This window comes from Corythoichthys intestinalis, chromosome 22 (genome assembly GCF_030265065.1).
Source record: "Corythoichthys intestinalis isolate RoL2023-P3 chromosome 22, ASM3026506v1, whole genome shotgun sequence".
Classification (NCBI taxonomy): domain Eukaryota; kingdom Metazoa; phylum Chordata; class Actinopteri; order Syngnathiformes; family Syngnathidae; genus Corythoichthys; species Corythoichthys intestinalis.
Window position 1 is genome coordinate 1,711,596 of NC_080416.1, and position 20,515 is coordinate 1,732,110.

At 39.2% G+C, this 20,515-nt stretch overlaps 2 protein-coding genes across 6 annotated transcripts in view; both read left to right on the forward strand.

Annotated features, from left to right (window-relative positions):
- Positions 1-898: 898 nt before the first annotated feature.
- The window catches only part of tinagl1 (tubulointerstitial nephritis antigen-like 1), a 147,434-nt gene continuing 127,817 nt past the window's right edge, over positions 899-20,515 (forward strand). The window contains exon 1 of one of the 2 annotated variants that reach the window (XM_057827390.1): positions 899-908. The gene's annotated coding sequence lies outside the window, so the exon portion shown is untranslated. The remainder of the gene's footprint in view (positions 909-20,515) is intronic. The other variant, XM_057827391.1, reaches the window with a different exon arrangement.
- The window catches only part of LOC130910257 (potassium voltage-gated channel subfamily KQT member 4), an 84,357-nt gene continuing 69,811 nt past the window's right edge, over positions 5,970-20,515 (forward strand). For all 4 annotated transcript variants that reach the window (XM_057827384.1, XM_057827385.1, XM_057827386.1 and 1 more), the window contains exon 1: positions 5,970-6,286. In XM_057827384.1, coding sequence (XP_057683367.1) covers positions 5,985-6,286 — 302 coding nt within the window. In that variant the 5' untranslated portion in view covers positions 5,970-5,984. The remainder of the gene's footprint in view (positions 6,287-20,515) is intronic.

Below are 20,515 nucleotides of genomic sequence, written 5' to 3' on the forward strand. Positions count from 1 at the left end.
TTATAGCGTGAGCGGCGTGGCCTTTGCTGATGTCACCTTTTGGCGGTCAAATGACAAAGCGAGGCGGTACGCGGGGTGTTTGAGGAAGGGGGGAACACAATGCGTTCATTCCCCGGAGGCCCGCTCGAAAGGTGATCTCGGCAGTGTACGGTCTGACGAAGCTGTTGTTCTACCCACGCGGCACCTGTCTTTGCTGTGACGCCCCCCCACCCCTTCCTCCCCCGCTGCCCGTCCATCAGAGCAAAGGTGAAGGAAAAGTTCTTTAGATTAGAAGAATTTGCACCCTTCACGTATCATAAAGTGCATTAGATAAGTCACTCAACTCATAAATTACAATCTAATCTAAAAATAGTCAATAGCTACCTTGGGAGATTTTTTTTAAACGTAGCCCCCGAGGACGGTTTCACTTGAGAACCTGAAAATTGGTAGACATGGCTATCATGAGTAGGCCCACAAATAAATCTCTAAAGGCCATGTTCAAAAAGATGCAGGAAGTTTGCCATTTTGGTTTGAAGCTAAATTTTGGCCTGCATGGTAGCACTCTCCAGAGGCTCTTTAAAAATCCATCACCCAAAGACAGTTTCTCTTTGCAGTATGAAATTTGGCAGGCACGTCAATGGTGGGTAGACCCACAAAAAAGGCTGTTGTCCAAAACACACAGCAAGTCTACTGTTATGTTTTGAATCAAATATTTGCCTTGGTAGAACTCTAATTTGCTTTCAAAAATTCAGTTCCTCATAGCAACATGATACATTGCTACCTCCACATACAGTGGGGCAAATAAGTATTTAGTCAACCACTAATTGTTCAAGTTCTCCCACTTAAAAAAAATAGAGAGGCCTGTACTTGTCAACATGGGTAAACCTCAACCATGAGAGACAGAATGTGGGAAAAAAAACAGAAACACATTGTTTGATTTTTAAAGAATTTATTTTAGAGCTGAAACGAGTACTCGAGCAACTCGAGTAACTCGAGTTTAAAAACTGATCCGAGTAATTTTATTCACCCCGAGTAATCGTTTATTTTGACAGCTCTAAGCATCACGTTTTGCTCAGACTACTTTTAATGCGGGGCAACGTGCTGTCACGTGCGGCGAGGAAGAAGGAAAAAAAAAAAAAACTTACTGCAGCCGACAGCCGCCACAAACAACGCCGACGTTGCTAAATACTAGCCCGCACGATGCTACGTTGGTACAGGTAGCGTCTGATGCGTCTCATAGAGATCACATGAATGTTGAACTAGATGCGAAATGACTCGGCCGCGTCTGGGCAGCGTTAGTAAACAGCCGCCATCTTAAAGCAGAAGAGCGCTATGCGCTAATAAAGAGCGCTAAGCGCTAATAAATAAGATTAATGTTACTGTTGCTACTAGCTCACGTAACGTTAGCCCTGCGGAGGGCTAGGTTTCAATTAATTATGACCACTGTCGATGCGTGGCTAACGTGTCTTACATACAGGCTTTAACATAACATAGCATTGTGGAGTGATGAGGGTGTAAAATAAAAACTTAATCATGCTAACTATCAATTTTAGCTCAGTAGTCATTGCTGGATAAAACACCAAGTAGCACTGGTCCCTAATGTGCTCCAATACAGCCTGCATCATACATTTATTTTGAACACTGCAAAAACTCAAAATCCTATCAGGACTTAGTTTAGACTAACTTATAACTTAACTAGAACTTAAAAATGGCTTGACACAAAGAGAAATTCAATTGAAACACGTGGGAAAAAATCCTAACTTTTAAGTGATGTGTGTTATCAAGCGTAACGACATTTTTAGGTAAGAGATATATATACATATATATATATATATATATATATATATATATATATTTTTTTTTTAATAAGATCTAAAAGTTTTTTGAGTGAAAGCAGTGAATTAGTCTTTTTTTTTTTAATTCTACTTACATCTGAGATGCAATTGTTGGCTGTTTTCAACAATATACATCGAAAATAAAGACATTAATTGACTGAAAATGGTTCAAGATTAGATGAAATGTCTTGTTTTCTCATGTATATTTCTAATTGGTCTTCACCTAAAAATATATTTGTTTTATCCGATTACTCGATTAATCGATAGAATTTTCAGTCGATTACTAAAATATTCGATAGCTGCAGCCCTAATTTATTTGCAAATCATGGTGGAAAATAAGTATTTGGTCAATACCAAAAGTTCATCTCAATACTTTGTTATGTACCCTTTGTTGGCAATAACTGAGGCCATACTTTTTCTGTAACTTTTCACAAGCTTTTCACACACTGTTGCTGGTATTTTGGCCCATTCCTCCATGCAGATCTCCTCTAGAGCGGACTTTCAACTCCCTCCACAGATTTTCATGGGGTTGAGATCTGGAGACTGGCTAGGCCACTCCAGGACCTTGAAATGCTTCTTACGAAGCCACTCCTTTGTTGCCCTGGCTGTGTGTTTGGGATAATTGTCATGCTGAAAGACCCAGCCACGTTTCATCTTCGATGCCCTTGCTGATGGAAGGAGATTTTCACTCAAAATCTCTCGATACACGGCCCCATTCATTCTTTCCTTTACACAGATCAGTCGTCCTGGTCCCTTTGCCGAAAAACAGCCCCAAAGCATGATGTTTCCACCCCCATGCTTCACAGTGGGTATGGTGCGATTCAGTATTCTTTTCCTCCAAACACCAGAACCTGTGTTTCTACCATAAAGTTCTATTTTGGTTTCATCTGACCATAAGACATTCTCCCAGTCCTCTTCTGGATCATCCAAATGCTCTCTAGCGAACCGCAGACGAGCCTGGATGTGTACTTTCTTCAGCAGGGGGACACGTCTGGCAGTGCAGGATTTGAGTCCCTGGTGGCGCATTGTGTTACTGATAGTAGCCTTTGTTACTGTGGTCCCAGCTCTCTGTAGGTCATTCACTAGGTCCCCCTGTGTGGTTCTGGGATTTTTGCTCACCGTTCTTATCATTTTGACGCCACGGAGTGAGATCTTGCATGGAGCCCCAGATCGAGGGAGATTATCAGTGGTCTTGTATGTCTTCCATTTTCTAATAATTGCTCCCACAGTTGATTTCTTTACACCAAGCGTTTTACCTATTGCAGATTCAGTCTTCCCAACCTGGTGCAGGTCTACAATTTTGTCTCTGGTGTCCTTCGACAGCTCTTTGGTCTTGGCCATAGTGGAGTTTGGAGTGTGACTGACTGAGTTTGTGGACAGGTGTCTTTTATACCGATAATGAGTTAAAACAGGTGCCATTAGTACAGGTAATGAGTGGAGCCTCATTAGAAGAAGTTAGACCTCTTTGACAGCCAGAAATCTTGCTTGTTTGTAGATGACCAAGTACTTATTTTCCAGTCTATTGGAAATAAATTCTTTAAAAGTCAAACAATGTGATTTTCTGTTTTTTTACCCCCACATTCTTATTGTTGAGGTTTACATATGTTGACAATTACAGGCCTCTCTAATCTTTTCAAGAAGGAGAACTTGCACAATTGGTGGTTGACTAAATACTTATTTGCCTCACTGTATGAATTTAATTCGTTCCAGGAGGCGGAGTTTGACTTTTGGGCCAGGGGGACACAAAACATTTGATGACCCCAAAACGCAGTGTCTCCAATAAAATTAACTTTCAAGACTATTTATAACAATCAGTTGAAAATGAGCATTTTTTTGTTTCCCATCATTTTTTAGGGGAATTCTAAATCAGGTTGCATTGGACACCTAAACTTTTCGCCACGATCGTCATCCATTGAATATGGTACGCCCGCCGGTGTCGTGCCAATGTAGTTACCCCAGTCAAAAATTGTATCCCCTGGGCGGAGCCACATAGAGGTAGATCTGCGTCTTCATTATTTGATCAGAAAATGTGTTTGAATGCAAAAATAAATTTGAAACTCAAAAAAATGCATTTGAAAGCTATTTTTCTTTTTTTTTGATTGTAGCAACTTTTTTTTGATTGAAATAATGTTGTTTCGCGTTTGGGCCACATTTTGGTTAGGACATTTGTGTCTTTATTATTCAATCAAAAAATAAGTTGCTTCAAACAAAAAAATATATATTTTCGAATGAAAAAAATCCACACAAAAAAACATTTTCAATCATAGAAAAAAAGTTCTTGAATACAAAAAAATATTTGAGACTGAAATACTTGCATTTGAACTTTTGATTTTTTATTTTAAAAGTTTTCTTTGATTTTAGCAATCCTTTTTGTGTTTGGGCCATATTATGGGTAGGACATTTGTGTCTAAATTATTAATCCCCAAAATTTGCTTCAATCAAAAAATATATGTTCAAACAGAGAAGAATCATTTGAAAAATAAATTGCCCTCCTCTAATTTTGTTGTTATTTTTTTTAAATAATAATGACCGTCTAAGGTGCTGGTCACATGATCTGTTTGAAAAATAATTTTGACCCATTATAAAGATATAATTTTTTGTTCATTTCATTCATTTTTGTTGTTTGCTTTATTGCTTTACAACTTTTATACATAGAGGAAAGTCACCAGTCCAAAAAAAAAAAAAAAAAAAAAAAAAAAAAATTCATTTTGCCACATGGCACAAAAATGCCTCATAGCAACAAAAAAAAAAAAAAAAAAAAAAAAAAAAAAGCCATTTTGCCAACTCTCAAAAAAATGCCACATGTCAAAATCAATTTTGCCACATGGCAAAAAAATGCTTCATGGAGAAAAAAAAAAAACATGGCAAAATCAATTTTCAAACATGGCAAAAAAAAAAAAAAAACCTCATGGCAAAAAAACACACATGGCAAAATCCATTTTGCCACATTACAAAAAAAATGCCACATGGCAAAAAAAAAATACCACAAGGCAAAATCCATTTGGCCACATGTCAAAAAAATGCTACATGGCAAAAACCACACACACACACACACACACACACACGCACACACACACACACATGGCAAAATCCATTTTGCCACATGGCAAAAAAAAAAAAAAATTTCACGTGGCAAAATCCATTTTTACCACTTTTAGTTCTCAGCCCTGCTGCTCTTTAAGCAGGGCTGGCCCAGGCCATTTGGGGGCCCTAAGCAAAATAATGCAAAGGTGCCCATATTTTTGGCCCACCATTTCGTCACAGTGTAGTGTGAAACCCATACATGCAATCCAACCCATACGTCCATATTTTGTATATTAACCAGATTTTGTTGCACTGCATACTTCAAACTTCTCACCCCAAATGATTGACTGTAATTACAGTAGATAGCGCCAAACCTTTTTCTAAAAGAGGAAAGAAAGAAGTTAAGGAAGAACTTTTATTTTTTTAAGCTTGTAATCAAGTATCAAAACTCACAAAAGTCAAATAAAGCAAACTGTAGTAAACAAAATAGAATATAAATGAAACAATTGCCAGATTGGGGGCCCCCTAGTGGTCAGGGGCCCTAAGCAGCTGCATATTCTGCGTTTAGGCTGGGCCGGCCCTGTCTTTAAGAGAAGATGGCGGTGGAAATCGACGTCTTCATTGAATCTCTAAAGCTGACCCTAAATGCTCAATAACGTTGAGGTCTGGGGATTGTGCCTTCCATGCGAGATGCTCAACTTTATTAAAATGTTACTCATGCCATTCTTTAACAATTGTGTGCAATGATTATGATGCTAAAATGTTAGATGTTTCCAATTTTGCTTTTATTTGAATTGTACAATATGGCAACTTCACTAATTGCAATACTTGCACATTGCGCGGGCACAGGCGAGCGAGGACGACAGACTGGCGCGCGCGCGCGACCCTCCCTCCCTCCACCTGGCCCGGCCATGACGCCCCCTCGCTCAAAGTGGACAAGGAGCGCAGCTCGTCTAGTCGGCCAGCCACCAAGCAAGCGCGATGAAGTCTGCGGGTCACGTCACGCGTGTCCGCTCGCTTCCCATAGCGACCGTAACTTGACTTGAAGTTGTTGAAATAAACTCCACGCGTGTTTTTTTTTTCTCTTTTGTATCTCGGGCGGGGAGTTTTCCGGATGGAGCCAAACTTTGCACGGCGGAGAGATTGATGTTGGGCAGCCCGTCGAACAACGGCGGCGTCCGAATGCTGGCGCCGCCGGCCGCCGGCGACGAGCGGCGGGTGGAGTTCGTGGCGCTCACCGCCGTGCACACGGAACGCAGCGAGCCGTCCACCCCCGAGCGCGGCTTGCCGTCGCACCGCACCGGACTTCTGGGTACGCCGCTGCCCGGACCCCCGGGCCCCAGGGCCGGCGCGTCCCAGACAAGCAAGCGCTTCCGAAAGCTGCAGAACTACCTGTACAACATCCTAGAGCGGCCCAGGGGGTGGGCGTTCATATACCACGTCTTCATGTAAGTCTCACTTTTTGTTTAGTTATTCTCATAAACAACAACAAAAAAGTTAAATCACGTGTCGTTGAATCAGCTGTTTGATATATCTTCCAATTACGCATGGCATGGCATCCATGCGTCATCTCCACAGGCGCTCCAGCCACTGTTCAATTCCCAGTTAATTAAAACACGTGAGGGTAATTTGGATATTAAAGTGAATGCATGAATGAGAATTTAGGGCTTGTTTTAACAGCTAAGAAACTAAGCATATCATAACAATGTGCTGGTAAGGGGTGCATACATGGTTGGATGAGAATTGACGTTATGGTGCGTTTTGTGATTGAGTTCTGAAAAGTAAGGGCACATAACTAGCAAGGGCGTATGTTTGCATAGGGACGGTAGGGACATAACACCGCCAACTTTTAAGGATGCTCAAATGGTCCCCGCCAACTTTTAAACAACCTTATTCGCATTATATAATGAGTTGCAATGATAGAATTGACACTATATTATGTTCAGACTTACATTTACCCCTTTTCACTCGCTGAATGTGCTGGTCCATTTCCCCCCCCCCTTCAAACGCACGTTTGATTGGCTGATGACTAGAACCCCCACATTCACACAATCCCGACAGAAATACATGTCGACATCTTCACCCCCTCAGAGGAGGAATATTAGAAGGTGTTTTTCCGCCAGCAGCAGCCACTTTAATGTAAAAAGACGTCAATGTTGTGAAGGTGGGGAACACACACTAATTTTTAGGGTTGTTCCGATCATGTTTTTTTGCTTCCGATCCCGATCGTTTTAGTTTGAGTATCTGCCGATCCCGATATTTCCCGATCCGATTGCTTTTTCTTGCTCCCGATTCAATTCCAATCATTCCCGATAATTTTTCCCGATCATACACATTTTGGCAATGCATTAAGAAAAAAATGAATAAAACTCGGACGAATATATACATTCAACATACAGTACATAAGTACTGTATTTGTTTATTATGACAATAAATCCTCAAGATGGCATTTACATTATTAACATTCTTTCTGTGAGAGGGATCCACGGATAGAAAGACTTGTGACTTTGAATATTGTGACTAAATATTGCCATCTAGTGTATCTGTTGAGCTCTCGGTAAATGATACTGTAGCCATGCCCAAATGCATGATGGGAAGTGGAACCATGACTGTGCGTATTGCTACCAATTGATATATCTTCTCTGCGTTGGGAAATAATTTAAGGTGTTAAGAAAAAGATCATTTGCTACCTTGCTTCCCCACATTGCTTCCCATGATATTTCTAATCGTAGGGAGAGGGATTGTAAGGTTTTAGCCAATTTAAAAAAGGCTCCAAAGGCTGCTAAAATTCACTCTACTCGTTTTACGCTGCCTTTTATCTCTCTATATAGGTAAAACAGCACCATTACAGATTGAATGCGACAATGCGTGAGTGGGTCGTGCAGCGCATGCATTAATTGTATTAAATATTTTAGCGTGATACATTTTTTTAAAAATTACCGCCATTATTAGGATAAATTTGATAACCCTACCTTAAGCCTAAACTAAAGACTCTGGAAGAGTGAAACATATTATGTCTGTAACGTTAAATACAATTAGAAAACGATTTAATTAAAAAAAATATATATATATATATATATATTAAAAAAAGGCATGGCTGATATTTTTTTTGCCCATTCCGATACTTTGAAAATGACGTGATCGGACATCCCGATCGATCGGGAAATCTCTACTAATTTTGCAACTAAAAGTCAGACCTGCATCAGAGTTAGCATAACATTAAACTGTGTGAACTTGCTAACCTGTAAAGCTCGAGTAGAAAGCTGCTTAGAGACGAGTCTTCCTGTACTTTTTCCACTGGTAACGTTAATTCAACTGTGCATTTTGTGCATTTATTCCCGAATTAAAATGTATGTATTTTCTATAGCATAGAATATATATATATGTATATACAGTGCCTTGCAAAAGTATTCGGCCCCCTTGAACCTTGCAACCTTTCGCCACATTTCAGGCTTCAAACATAAAGATATAAAATTTTAATTTTTTGTCAAGAATCAACAACAAGTGGGACACAATCGTGAAGTGGAACAAAATTTATTGGATAATTTAAACTTTTTTAACAAATAAAAAACTGAAAAGTGGGGCGTGCAATATTATTCGGCCCCCTTGCGTTAATACTTTGTAGCGCCACCTTTTGCTCCAATTACAGCTGCAAGTCGCTTGGGGTATGTTTCTATCAGTTTTGCACATCGAGAGACTGACATTCTTGCCCATTCTTCCTTGCAAAACACCTCGAGCTCAGTGAGGTTGGATGGAGAGTGTTTGTGAACAGCAGTCTTCAGCTCTTTCCACAGATTCTCCATTGGATTCAGGTCTGGACTTTGACTTGGCCATTCTAACACCTGGATACGTTTATTTTTGAACCATTCCATTGTAGATTTGGCTTTATGTTTTGGATCATTGTCCTGTTGGAAGATAAATCTCCGTCCCAGTCTCAGGTCTTGTGCAGATACCAACAGGTTTTCTTCCAGAATGTTCCTGTATTTGGCTGCATCCATCTTCCCGTCAATTTTAACCATCTTCCCTGTCCCTGCTGAAGAAAAGCAGGCCCAAACCATGATGCTGCCACCACCATGTTTGACAGTGGGGATGGTGTGTTCAGGGTGATGAGCTGTGTTGCTTTTACGCCAAACATATCATTTTGCATTGTAGCCAAAAAGTTCAATTTTGGTTTCATCTGACCAGAGCACCTTCTTCCACATGTTTGGTGTGTCTCCCAGGTGGCTTGTGGCAAACTTTAACCGAGTCTTTTTATGGATATCTTTGAGAAATGGCTTTCTTCTTGCCACTCATCCATAAAGGCCAGATTTGTGCAGTGTACGACTGATTGTTGTCCTATGGACAGACTCTCCCACCTCAGCTGTAGATCTCATCCAGAGTGATCATGGGCCTCTTGGCTGCATCTCTGATCAGTTTTCTCCTTGTTTGAGAAGAAAGTTTGGAAGGACGGCCGGGTCTTGGTAGATTTGCAGTGGTCTGATGCTCCTTCCATTTCAATATGATGACTTGCACAGTGCTCCTTGAGATGTTTAAAGCTTGGGAAATCTTTTTGTATCCAAATCCGGCTTTAAACTTCTCTACAACAGTATCTCGGACCTGCCTGGTGTGTTCCTTGGTTTTCATAATGCTCTCTGCACTTTAAACAGAACACTGAGACTATCACAGAGCAGGTGCATTTATACGGAGACTTGACTACACACAGGTGGATTCTATTTATCATCATCGGTCATTTAGGACAACATTGGATCATTCAGTGATCCTCACTGAACTTCTGGAGTGAGTTTGCTGCACTGAAAGTAAAGGGGCCGAATAATATTGCACGCCCCACTTTTCAGTTTTTTATTTGTTAAAAAAGTTTAAATTATCCAATAAATGTTGTTCCACTTCACGATTGTGTCCCACTTGTTGTTGATTCTTGACAAAAAAATTAAATTTCATATCTTTATGTTTGAAGCCTGAAATGTGGCAAAAGGTTGCAAGATTCAAGGGGGCCGAATACTTTTGCAAGGCACTGTATGTATATATTTGCAGCCGATTCACATTTTTTAACCCCCCTCCACCCAAAAAAACCCCAAAACACAACCACTGTAACTTTCCTTTATATGAAGCAAGCATTTTGAAAAATGACTTTCTCCCATGAAAATAATTTTACTGTAACTTTTTTCAGTTTTACGTAGGAACCAGCTATTTTTTTTTTTAGAAATGTACCCGATCTGTTTGGTCTTATTAATGTCCCCTCCCTAGGAAAAAGTGTACATGCGGGTTATGCTGTTATATCGTCCAGACCACTGTTGAGACCAAACCTACGCTCTTGAGAACTATATGTACATTTAGTCCTTTTACCAGAGTTTGTCAAGAAATAGTTCAGCTATTTTAGTTAGATGATTTGTCCTTTTTTATTGTGCTGGAGTTGGATGAAAAATGTTTGTTGTTGTGTGATTTTGGAGCAGGCGTGTGCACAGATAGACCCTTAGAGGTGCTAAAGCACTAGCCCTTTTGCCTCTGTTTAGAAAAGTGTGAACTGCATGCAACCCTTCTTATGGTTTTTTATCCCAAAAAAAAAAAAAAAAAATCTAAGTAAAATAAGACCACAGTCTCTGTCAAAAACAAAAAACGTTTCATATCCACTGCTGCGTTGACCCCCATTTGTCTGTAAACATGCCAGTTTTTCGAGGGTGGGAATTTTTTGGGAAGGGAAGGTTTAGTCATGAAAAGTGAGAGCAAACCTGTTGTGTGACAAAATTTCACTGTTTTGATGGTGGGACTTTTTGGCTAGGCTGATCTTTCTGCATCACTGTTTGTGAATATTCAGTCAAAGACAAGTAATGCCACACTAGACTAGTAAATTCCTTTGGTCGAATAATCATTCTTAAAAGTTGTTTTGATTAGAGTTGTCCGATAATGACTTTTTTAACCGATATCCCGATATTGTCCAACTCAAAAAATCCGATACCGATATCAACCCGATAGCGATATATGCAGTCGTTGCGTTGACATATTATGGCTCATTCTATTGTGATGTCCCACTGGTTGTTTTAATCATGGACTTCATAATGAATTGATGGGACACGAGGCGCGGGACTTGATAAATAGGGGGCGAGGCCGTCAAAGCTGACCGAGTGGAATCACAGACAAAGAGCTTTTTTTGTAGAAAATTCTTGTGAATAAATGCTTAAATCCCCAAATTCTTTATAGATATGGACGTAAAACAGTCTCGATTCTTGGTTAAAAGCAAAAACAAAACAAAAAACAAAAAAAACGTGCAGTTAGAGTTTATGTTACATAAATGTGTCGAAGTACAATGCTAGTCTGTTAGTGACTGTAGCTAGTGGCCGCCTGATGAAAACAGAGCTTTTCCGGTGAAAATATATGTATGGGCGTAAAACAGTCTCGATTCTTGGTTAAAAGTAGGGCTGTCAAACAATTACAATTTTTAAACAAGTTAATTACAGCTTAAAAATTAATTAATCGTAATTAATCGCAATTCAAACCATCTATAAAATATGCCATATTTTTCTGTAAATTATTGTTGGAATGGAAAGATAAGACACAAGACGAATATATACATTCAACATACGGTACATAAGTACTGTATTTGTTTATTATAACAATTAATCAACAAGATGGCATTAACATTATTAACATTCTGTTAAAGCGATCCATGGATAGAAAGACTTGTAATTCTTAAAGGATAAATGTTAGTACTACAAGTTATAGAAATTTTATATTAAAACCCCTCTTAATGTTTTCGTTTTTATTAATATTTGTAAAATTTTCCATCAAAAAATAAACTAGTAGCTCGCCATTGTTGATGTCAATAATTACACCATGCTCACTCCCCAAACCCATAAAATCATTTGGACCCAAGCGCCAGCAGAGGGTGCCAAACACCAAAAAACAAGTAACAAGCGGACATTACACTGCTGTCATTTTAATCTGTTGGAGCGGGGCTTGTGCGTTAATTGCGTCAAATATTTTAACGTGATTAATTTAAAAATTAATTACCGCTTGTTAACACGATAATTTTGACAGCCCTAGTTAAAAGCAATAAATATATAAATTGCGGTTAGCATTTATTTTATGTAAATATGTCAAAGTAGAATGCTAGCCTGTTAGTAAATGTAGTTAGTGGCTGCCTTATGTAAACAGAGCTTTTCTGGAGAAAATTGTAAATAAATGCTTAAATCCCCGAATTCTTTATAGATATATTCTTTATAGATATGGACGTAAAAGTCTCGATTCTTGGTTAAAAGCAAAACAAAAAAACGTGCGGTTAGCATTTGTTTTTGGTAAATATGTCGAAGTAGAATGCTAGTCTGTTAGTGAATGTAGCTAGCGGCCGCCTTATGTAAACAGACCTTTTCCAGAGAAAATTCTTGTGAGTAAATGCTTAAATCCCTGAACTCTTTATAAATATGGACGTAAAACTGTCTCGATTCTTGGTTAAAAGCAACAAAAAAAAGTGCAGTTAGCGTTTATTTTACGTAAATATGTCGAAGTAGAATGCTAGTCTGTTAGTGACGGTAGCTAGCGGCCGCCTTATGTAAACAGAGCTTTTCTGGTGAAAATATAGATATGGGCATAAAGCAGTCTCGATTCTTGGTTAAAAGCAAAAAAAAAAAAAAAAAAAAAATTGAGGTTAGCATTTATTTTACATAAATATGTCGAAGTACAATGGTAGTCTGTTAGTGAATGTAGCTAGCGGCTGCCTTATGTAAACAGAGATTTTCCGGTGAAATTTCTTGTGAATAAATGCTTAACTCCATGAATTCTTTATAGATATCGATGTAAAACCTTCTCGATTCTTGGTTAACATGTGCCATGATCCCAGTATTTGACATAATACAAAACACGATGTTTACTCACTTCCTCTTACTGAAGTCTAATGGTCCAACAGTTGTCGCACACTTGTTTCGACTGATCTCGGGGTGAACGGGAACTTTCTGAAACCCAGAAAGGCTCACATGCCTCTCTCTGGTGCAGCTACAAAAGCCTGCAGCCGTTTGGCTGGCGTGATGCAAAAAATAAAAGAATCCACAAAATTGGCTGAATCCGCAGTCCATTTGCATGCTATGAAGCAAAACTGTATTGTGAGATGCTGACCCGGGTGATGTCACATTCGCATTCGTCCTAAGCCCAAGACTGAAGCCGGAAGTCACTCATTTTCGAGGCGCGGAATTCAAAAATTGAACATATAAAACGATCTCTTCCACACGCATCCAAGCGGTCCATTTCATTCTGGAGCATAAAACACCGTATGAAATATGAAATAAACATGTTTTTTTGGTGTCAAACACACTTTAAGCGCTAAAGTTGCAAAATCGCAGCAATAATAAGGATGTCCCGATCGCATATTTTTGCACCCGAGTCAAGTTCTAAGCATGTTACTGTCCACAGCGTCAAAGTCAGGACGTCCGTCAGTGGTTCAACTTATGAGGTTGCTCGAGAGTCGCATTTTTATTGTCCTTGTCAAATAAAGAATGCCGCGTCAGCTTGCCCGCCCAGTCTCGGATAAAGTCAAAGTTCACTTACCGCTTATTTATAAAACGTGTCGGCATTGGTTTGTCTTTGCAACAGTTGCCCGACGACGACCGGCGCGTGCCACTGTTCGTATGCGGACACTCCCTGGACTGCGCGAAAACGCGCCACGCAGCTGCCATGGCGCGTTTTATTTCCAAGGGAAATCCCAGACTTGCTTTGGCCAGCGGAACAACACGTCGTCTGGCTCAAATTTCACATGCCAGGGTGTCGACTTTGGAAGCCGCGTCTTGTGATTGCCGTTATGTTGTGTCGGAAATGGGAACCACGTGGCGGTGCTGGTAGGGGCCTCATTTGTAGCAAAGCCCCTTTAAGGCCGCTAATTGAAGTGAGCCGCATGCTACCGTGGAGGAGCGCAGCGCTAACTTCTTATGATCCCTTGATCAGTCACAGAAAGACTGATATCGGTGATGTCATGTTATTGCCGGGAAGTCGTCCGTAACACATGCTGGATTAAGTTTCCAAGTAGGTGTATGCAGTTTTTTAAAAGACATTTTTTTCCCCTAAAAAAACTTGATTGGAACTGATTCTTTTATAACGTTTAAAGGCGTCATGATGAAACTAAAAGCAAGGAAGTTGTGGCGCTTTTGGAAGATAATTCGTAGAAAGGACGTATTCAAACTTCCGATCAGAAGTAATTTTTTTTTTTTTCTGGTGATAAAGTCATAGCATTATCGAAGGCTCGCTGGATGAGCTGCAATGTATTTTTTCCCCCTAATTTTAAAAGTGAATGGTAAAACATACAGTAAACTTAGTATTTCATGGCATTGACGAAATTTGATTTCATTGAAAGGATGAGCTTTTGTTTTCGATCGGGTCCGATCACGTCATTTTCAAAGTATCGGAATCGGCAAAAAATATCAGCCATGCCTTTTTTTTAATATATGTATATTTTTTAATTAAATCGTTTTCTAATTTGCATTTAACGTTACAGACATAATATGTTACACCCATCCAGAGTCTTTAGTTTACTGGACTGTCTCAGGAAATTAGAATACACAATATTCTAATTTTCTGAGACAGTCCTGTATATTGTTCTATGTAAAGGACGTCAGCCAAGGTCGGCCCCCCACATTTTTACCACGCCAAATCTGGTCCCCTTTGCAAAAAGTTTGGACACCCCTGCTTTAAATGGTGGATTAATGTACAGGACTGTCTCAGAAAATTAGAATATTGTGTATTCTAATTTTCTGAGACAGTCCAGTAGGCTTAAGGTAGGGTTATCAAATTTATCCCGATAACGGTGGTAATTAATTTAAAAAAAAAAAATCACGTTAAAATATTTAACGCACTTAATGCATGTGCTGCATGACCCACTCAGGCATTGTCACGCTCAATCTGTAATGGCGACGTTTTACCTATATAGAGAGATAAACACCAGCGTAAAATGGGTACAGTGAATTTTGGCAGCCTTTGGAGCCTTTTTTTAATTGGCTAAAGCCTTACAATCCCTCTCCCTACGATTAGAAATATCATGGGAAGCAATGTGGGGAAGCAAGGTAGCAATTGATCCTTTTCTTAACACCTTATGTTATTTCCCAACGCAGAGAAGATATATGAATTGGTAGCACTACGCACAGTCATGGTTCCACTTCCCATCATGCAGTTGGGCATGGCTACAGTATCATTTACTGAAAGCTGAACAAATACACTAGATGGCAATATTTAGTCACAATATACAAAGTCACAAGTCTTTCTATCCGTGGATCCCTCTCACAGAAAGAATGTTAATTATGTAAATGCCATCTTGAGGATTTATTGTCATAATAAACAAATACAGTACTTATGTACTGTATGTTGAACGTATATATTCGTCCAAGTTTTATTCAATTTTTTTCTTAATGCATTGCCAAAATGTATATGATCGGGAAAAATTATCGAGAATGATTGGAATTGAATCGGGAGCAAAAAAAACAAAAAAGCAGTCGGATCGGGAAATATCGGGATCGGCAGATACTCAAAACTAAAAGGATCGGGAGCAAAAAAACATGATCGGAACAACCCTAGTAAATTGTGTTATACTTGTATAGCGCTTTTCCACCTTTCAAGGTGCACTTTACACTACATTGCAATCTACCTACTGGTGACGCAGCACTAGGAGCAATGTGGGGTTCAGTATCTTGCTCAAGGATACTTAGGCAAGTTCATCAGGGCAGAGAATCGAACCCCCAACCTCTCGGTAGGGGGACAACTACTCTACCAATGAGCCACCCCAGTGGCGTATATCTTTTAAGTACCAGTATATCTTTTCATGGCGCAACACTGACAAAATGACACGTCTGTGTGCAGCTTATATAATAATTCATTTCCCCCTCAAAATAACTCAAAACATAGCAATTAATATCTAAACCCCTGGCAACAAAATTGAGTACACCCCTTAGAAACTACATCCCTAAATGTCCAAATGGAGTACTTCTTGTCATTTTCCCTCCAAAATGTCATGTGACTCATTACAGGAGTGCTGTCAGCATTGCTGCAGAGATTGAAGAGGTGGGGGGTCAGCCTGTTAGTGCTCAGACCATACGCCGCACTCTACATCAAATTGGTGTGCATGGCTGTCACCCCAGGAGGAAGCCTCTTCTGAAGACGGTACACAAGAAAGCCTGCCCGTCTCATCAGACCATAGGACGTGGTTCCAGTGTGCTTTGTTGACATGTCTTCAGCAAACTGTTTGCGGGCTTTCTTGTATACCGTCTTCAGAAGAGGCTTCCACCTGGGGTGACAGCCATGCACACCAATTTGATGTAGAGTGTGACGTATGGTCTGAGCACTAACAGGCTGACACCCCCACCTCTTCAATCTCTGCAGCACTCCTGTAACGAGTCGCATGACATTTTGGAGGGAAAATGACAAGCAGTACTCAATTTGGACATTTAGGGATGTACATAGTTTCTAAGGGGTGTACTCACTTTTGTTGCCAGGGGTTTAGATATTAATGGCTATATTTTGAGTTATTTTGAGGGGAAACTTTATTATAGAAGCTGCACACAGAATACTTTTCATCGTGTCCAAGTGTCATTTTGTCAGTGTTGTCCCATGAAAAGATAATCTTAAATATCTGCAGAAATGCAAGGGGTGTACTCACTTTTGTGATACACTGTATATCTACACACAAACACACCAAATTCTTATTTCCCAGTTCTGAACATTCATTCATTTTCCATGCACTAAATAAAAAAGATTGTTCATAAATATTATCATCGATATATGAGTCAACGCACGGCAAAACGCCACGCCAAAAAAATTCAAAAATTCAAAATGTCTTACTCCTTCGGGCAGGCTGTGGCAGGCTTATCAGGATTGTCATCTGTAGGACCATGGCTCCCAACAAAATGTTTACTGCATATGAAGGTGAATGGCTTCACGTAGCTGGCGTTAAGCTGGTCTTCTGGATGCCCGCACAAGTTGATCCATTCTTCAAAGTGTTTTCCTGTGAGTTTTTGGCTTCGGGAAACGTATGAAGAAAACAAGTGGACAGTTGTAATGTCTCGAGTCATTTCTACAAGTTCCATACCAGCAGTGTTTGATCGGCATGTTCTTTTTTGAAAGATTACCGGCAGAAAACGAGCAGTACTAGCATGGGTTGTATGCGAGCACGCTTCTATTTTGACCCCCCTTCAGGTTTACGATGGTGACGTCACGCAGCCCTGCGGTCTAAAAATAGCATTTGTGCGGTACGCTATTGGCTAACTTAAATGGCAAAAGCCCTCTAGCTTAAATGCTATATAATGCTAATGTTCACAACAATTGGCTAACTTTCATTTCGATCTTCAATTCCTACAAAGGTGCCTGACCGGTTATGAAATCATCCAATTTATTGGCATTCTACAGAGCTTTGTGGAAACATTTTAGGTTACTGCATCTTGTAAAAGTAGTCATTTTTAAATGAGTCTGTAAAAATAAAAGCTTTGTCTGTGTTAGCTTGAGTCTCTCCACTTGACTGGCAGTAAAATCTGTGCACTAGTTTGAAGAGGTCACTTAGTCTTTTGATTTAGCTTCTCTTTCAAGTGTTTCCGAGATTCTGCGTAGCTCCAGCAAGTGGATATAAAAAGTCTAGACACCCTAAATACTGTCTTTCTGTGATTCATAACATTTAACCAGAATCTCTCATTGATCTTACCTCTAACCTCAAAAATAAACAACTTAGGTTCTGATCAGATGTTCAAGTAGTCTTTTCATTTGGGTTTTAAATGTTTAGGTCACGTTATCAGTTTCTGTATATCCCTATCAAGTGGATAAACAAGTTTCTGAGGGATAGTTTTTCAGTATTTCCTTTCACCTTTGACCTCCTGACCCAGGGCCGCATATAGTGCAATAGTCTCAGCCTCCCTCCCAGGGGTCCCGGCAAGGTTTTTGCCGGCTGCGAGACTCCAGCAAGCTAAATCGGTCTTGGCGATCCTCAAAAAAAATAAAAAAGTCTTTGGGAATCCAGTAATAGTCATTCTGGCGCTCGTACGGACGAGAAGCCGGCGAGCGCTCGTGTTGTGATTGATGAGTGATTGATTGATAGGTGGAAATAGAGCGGCTATGAATTATTGATTGAGGCAAGATGTACAAGCCAATTATTATTAATGGGGACTTTGTACCCTTGTGCTGTGTTAATATGGACCTAGGTTAGCTTCTTCTTTGCAGAATCTTCGTCCGTTCCACACTACACTGCTAAATAAATTCAAGAAACTAATTAAATTCAGTTGAAATTTGGTCAATTTTTAAAACGAACAAAAAAAAGAAAAACACAATATTGAATCTATTGTATATGATAAAGAAAAATCCATTAAAAATGACAAAATAATAAAAAATATGGAAAATGTTACATGTTCAAAAATATATAATAACGAATACTGTAATTTTTGCACTATAAAACACAACTGACTATAAGTAGCCACCCACCAAATGTGACACGAAAACAGCATTTATTAATAAATGAGCTGCACTGGACTATAAGCTGCAGCTGTCCTAACTGTGTTATAGGATATTTCCACCAAAAGATATTAACCGGCAACACTTTTTTTGACAGCGGCATCATACAACTGTCATAAGACCAAATGAACCACCATGAAACTTTGAATCCATTGTCTACAAAGCTTCATTGATTTAAGAAGCTTCATTGGGGGGGACAGTCAACCTTTTATGCCACCTGCTGTCAACACGGTTGTTGTCCAACATGCCTCCTAGCATGCATTGCAGTGCAACAGATGTAAATAACAATCAAAATTCATGTTCTGCGCTAATTATTTATTCAGTTACTGTTCCTGTTGTTTAATTAATTGCTAGTTACGGTATTTGGAACACTTTATTTGAAAGTGGCGCCATAAGACTGTCATTAGACAATCATAATCATGACATGACACTGTCACTAGCATTAATGAATGCTTATAATAGAAGTCATTAGTGTTATCCGCAAACGATCTCACTTTTGAATGGATGTAAAATATCCGAGCTGGATATAAATGGAGTTAGTAACATAATTTGCCGGATGACACCTAACGACATCTGTTATAAGCATTTAGTAATGCCCATGATAGTGTCATGTCATAATTATGACAGTCTTATAACGCTGCTGTCAAATAAAGTGTTAACAAATACCATAACTAGCAATTAATGGAACAACTGGAGCAGTAACTGTATAAATAATTAACACAGGACATGAATTTTGATGGGTATTTACATCGGTAGCACTGCAATGCATGCTAGGAGGCATGTGTTACCCATTAACCAAAATAAATCAACAAATAAGCCGCAGGATTCAAAATGAAGGAAAAAAGTAGCGGCTTACAGTCCGAAAGTTACGGTACATCTAAAATACTTTAAATTCATTGAAAATTTCGACAGAAATGTGAAAGAAATAATATAAACAACAATAAAAATAAAATGTTTAATTTTTTTCGGCATTCCTGGATAGTTAGGCGATGATTAAGATGTTTGTATTTATTGTGTACCGTAATTTGCGGGCTTTAAGCAGCAACTTTTTTTTCCTTAATTTTGAATCATGTGGTTTATAGTCCAGTGTGGCATATTTGTTGATTTTTTTTTTTTTTGGGTTAATAGGTCACACTTTATTTGATAGCTGTCATAAGACTGTCATAATTAAGACATGACACTCTCATGGGCATTACTGAATGCTTCTGTCATTAAGTGTCATCCGGCAAATTATGTCACTAACTCCATTTATGTCCAGCCATTTATTCTGGAAGTTTTCTAAATGTTTCTTAAGTAGTTTTTGGAAACAAAGCTTTGAATGGAGAACTTACAGTAGTTTAGGCTTTGTTGCCATCCGCCATCAAACCCAGAAACCTCCCAGCAGACATCACTTGTGAGTTGAAATTGAACAGTTGAGGCCGAGCTGAGACCCGTTTGCCTGCTTATAAAAGTTTAAATGAAATTTGGAAAATCGCACTCACATTGATTCACTTTAATATCGGCAAATGTCTGTAAGTCTTTGGCTCGTTGCAGGAAAACTTCCCCTGCCTGTCACCTTTTATGGCCCAGACTCCCGCTAACTACTGTGTGCGTGTGTGTGACAGTGCGGGTGTGTTTAGGAAAGCGTGAGCCTAAAGTCATAGTATTTATAGATGAACTGGGAGATACCCCTAACAGAACCCTGGCCTTAGTGCACAATCGCTGGTCCATGCCGGCGTCAAGATGACATCATGAGCATCATGCTTGGAAAAATTCTCAAAGGACGTTTTGATATTTTTCCAATTCTGTCCAAGAAAATCCTTGTGAATTGGCTGATTAAGTGTTATGTTTGTGTTCTGATTTAAAAATAGAATAATATAAAAAAAAAAAAAAAAAATTAAATTGTTCCGAAAAGCGGTAACAAAATTACTTAAAAACTTAAAACTTAAAAAATGATTGTTTTTCCGAGTCATGTTTTCCTTTTGTTATAATAATTAGCCAGACAATCAGAAATTAAAAGCCTATGAAAATAAATCATGAAAACAGACAAAAAAAATGAAAACAGACACAAAAAAAAAGAATGATTGAAAATGAGTACCTCATCAATACACCGGTAAAAAAAAAAAAAAAAAAAAAAAAATAGAATGAAATCAAACGTGTTTAACTCATTCACTCCCAGCCATTTTCACCGGTGCAACCCACTTTGCGCCCGGCCGTTTTACTGGATTTTGACTGATTTT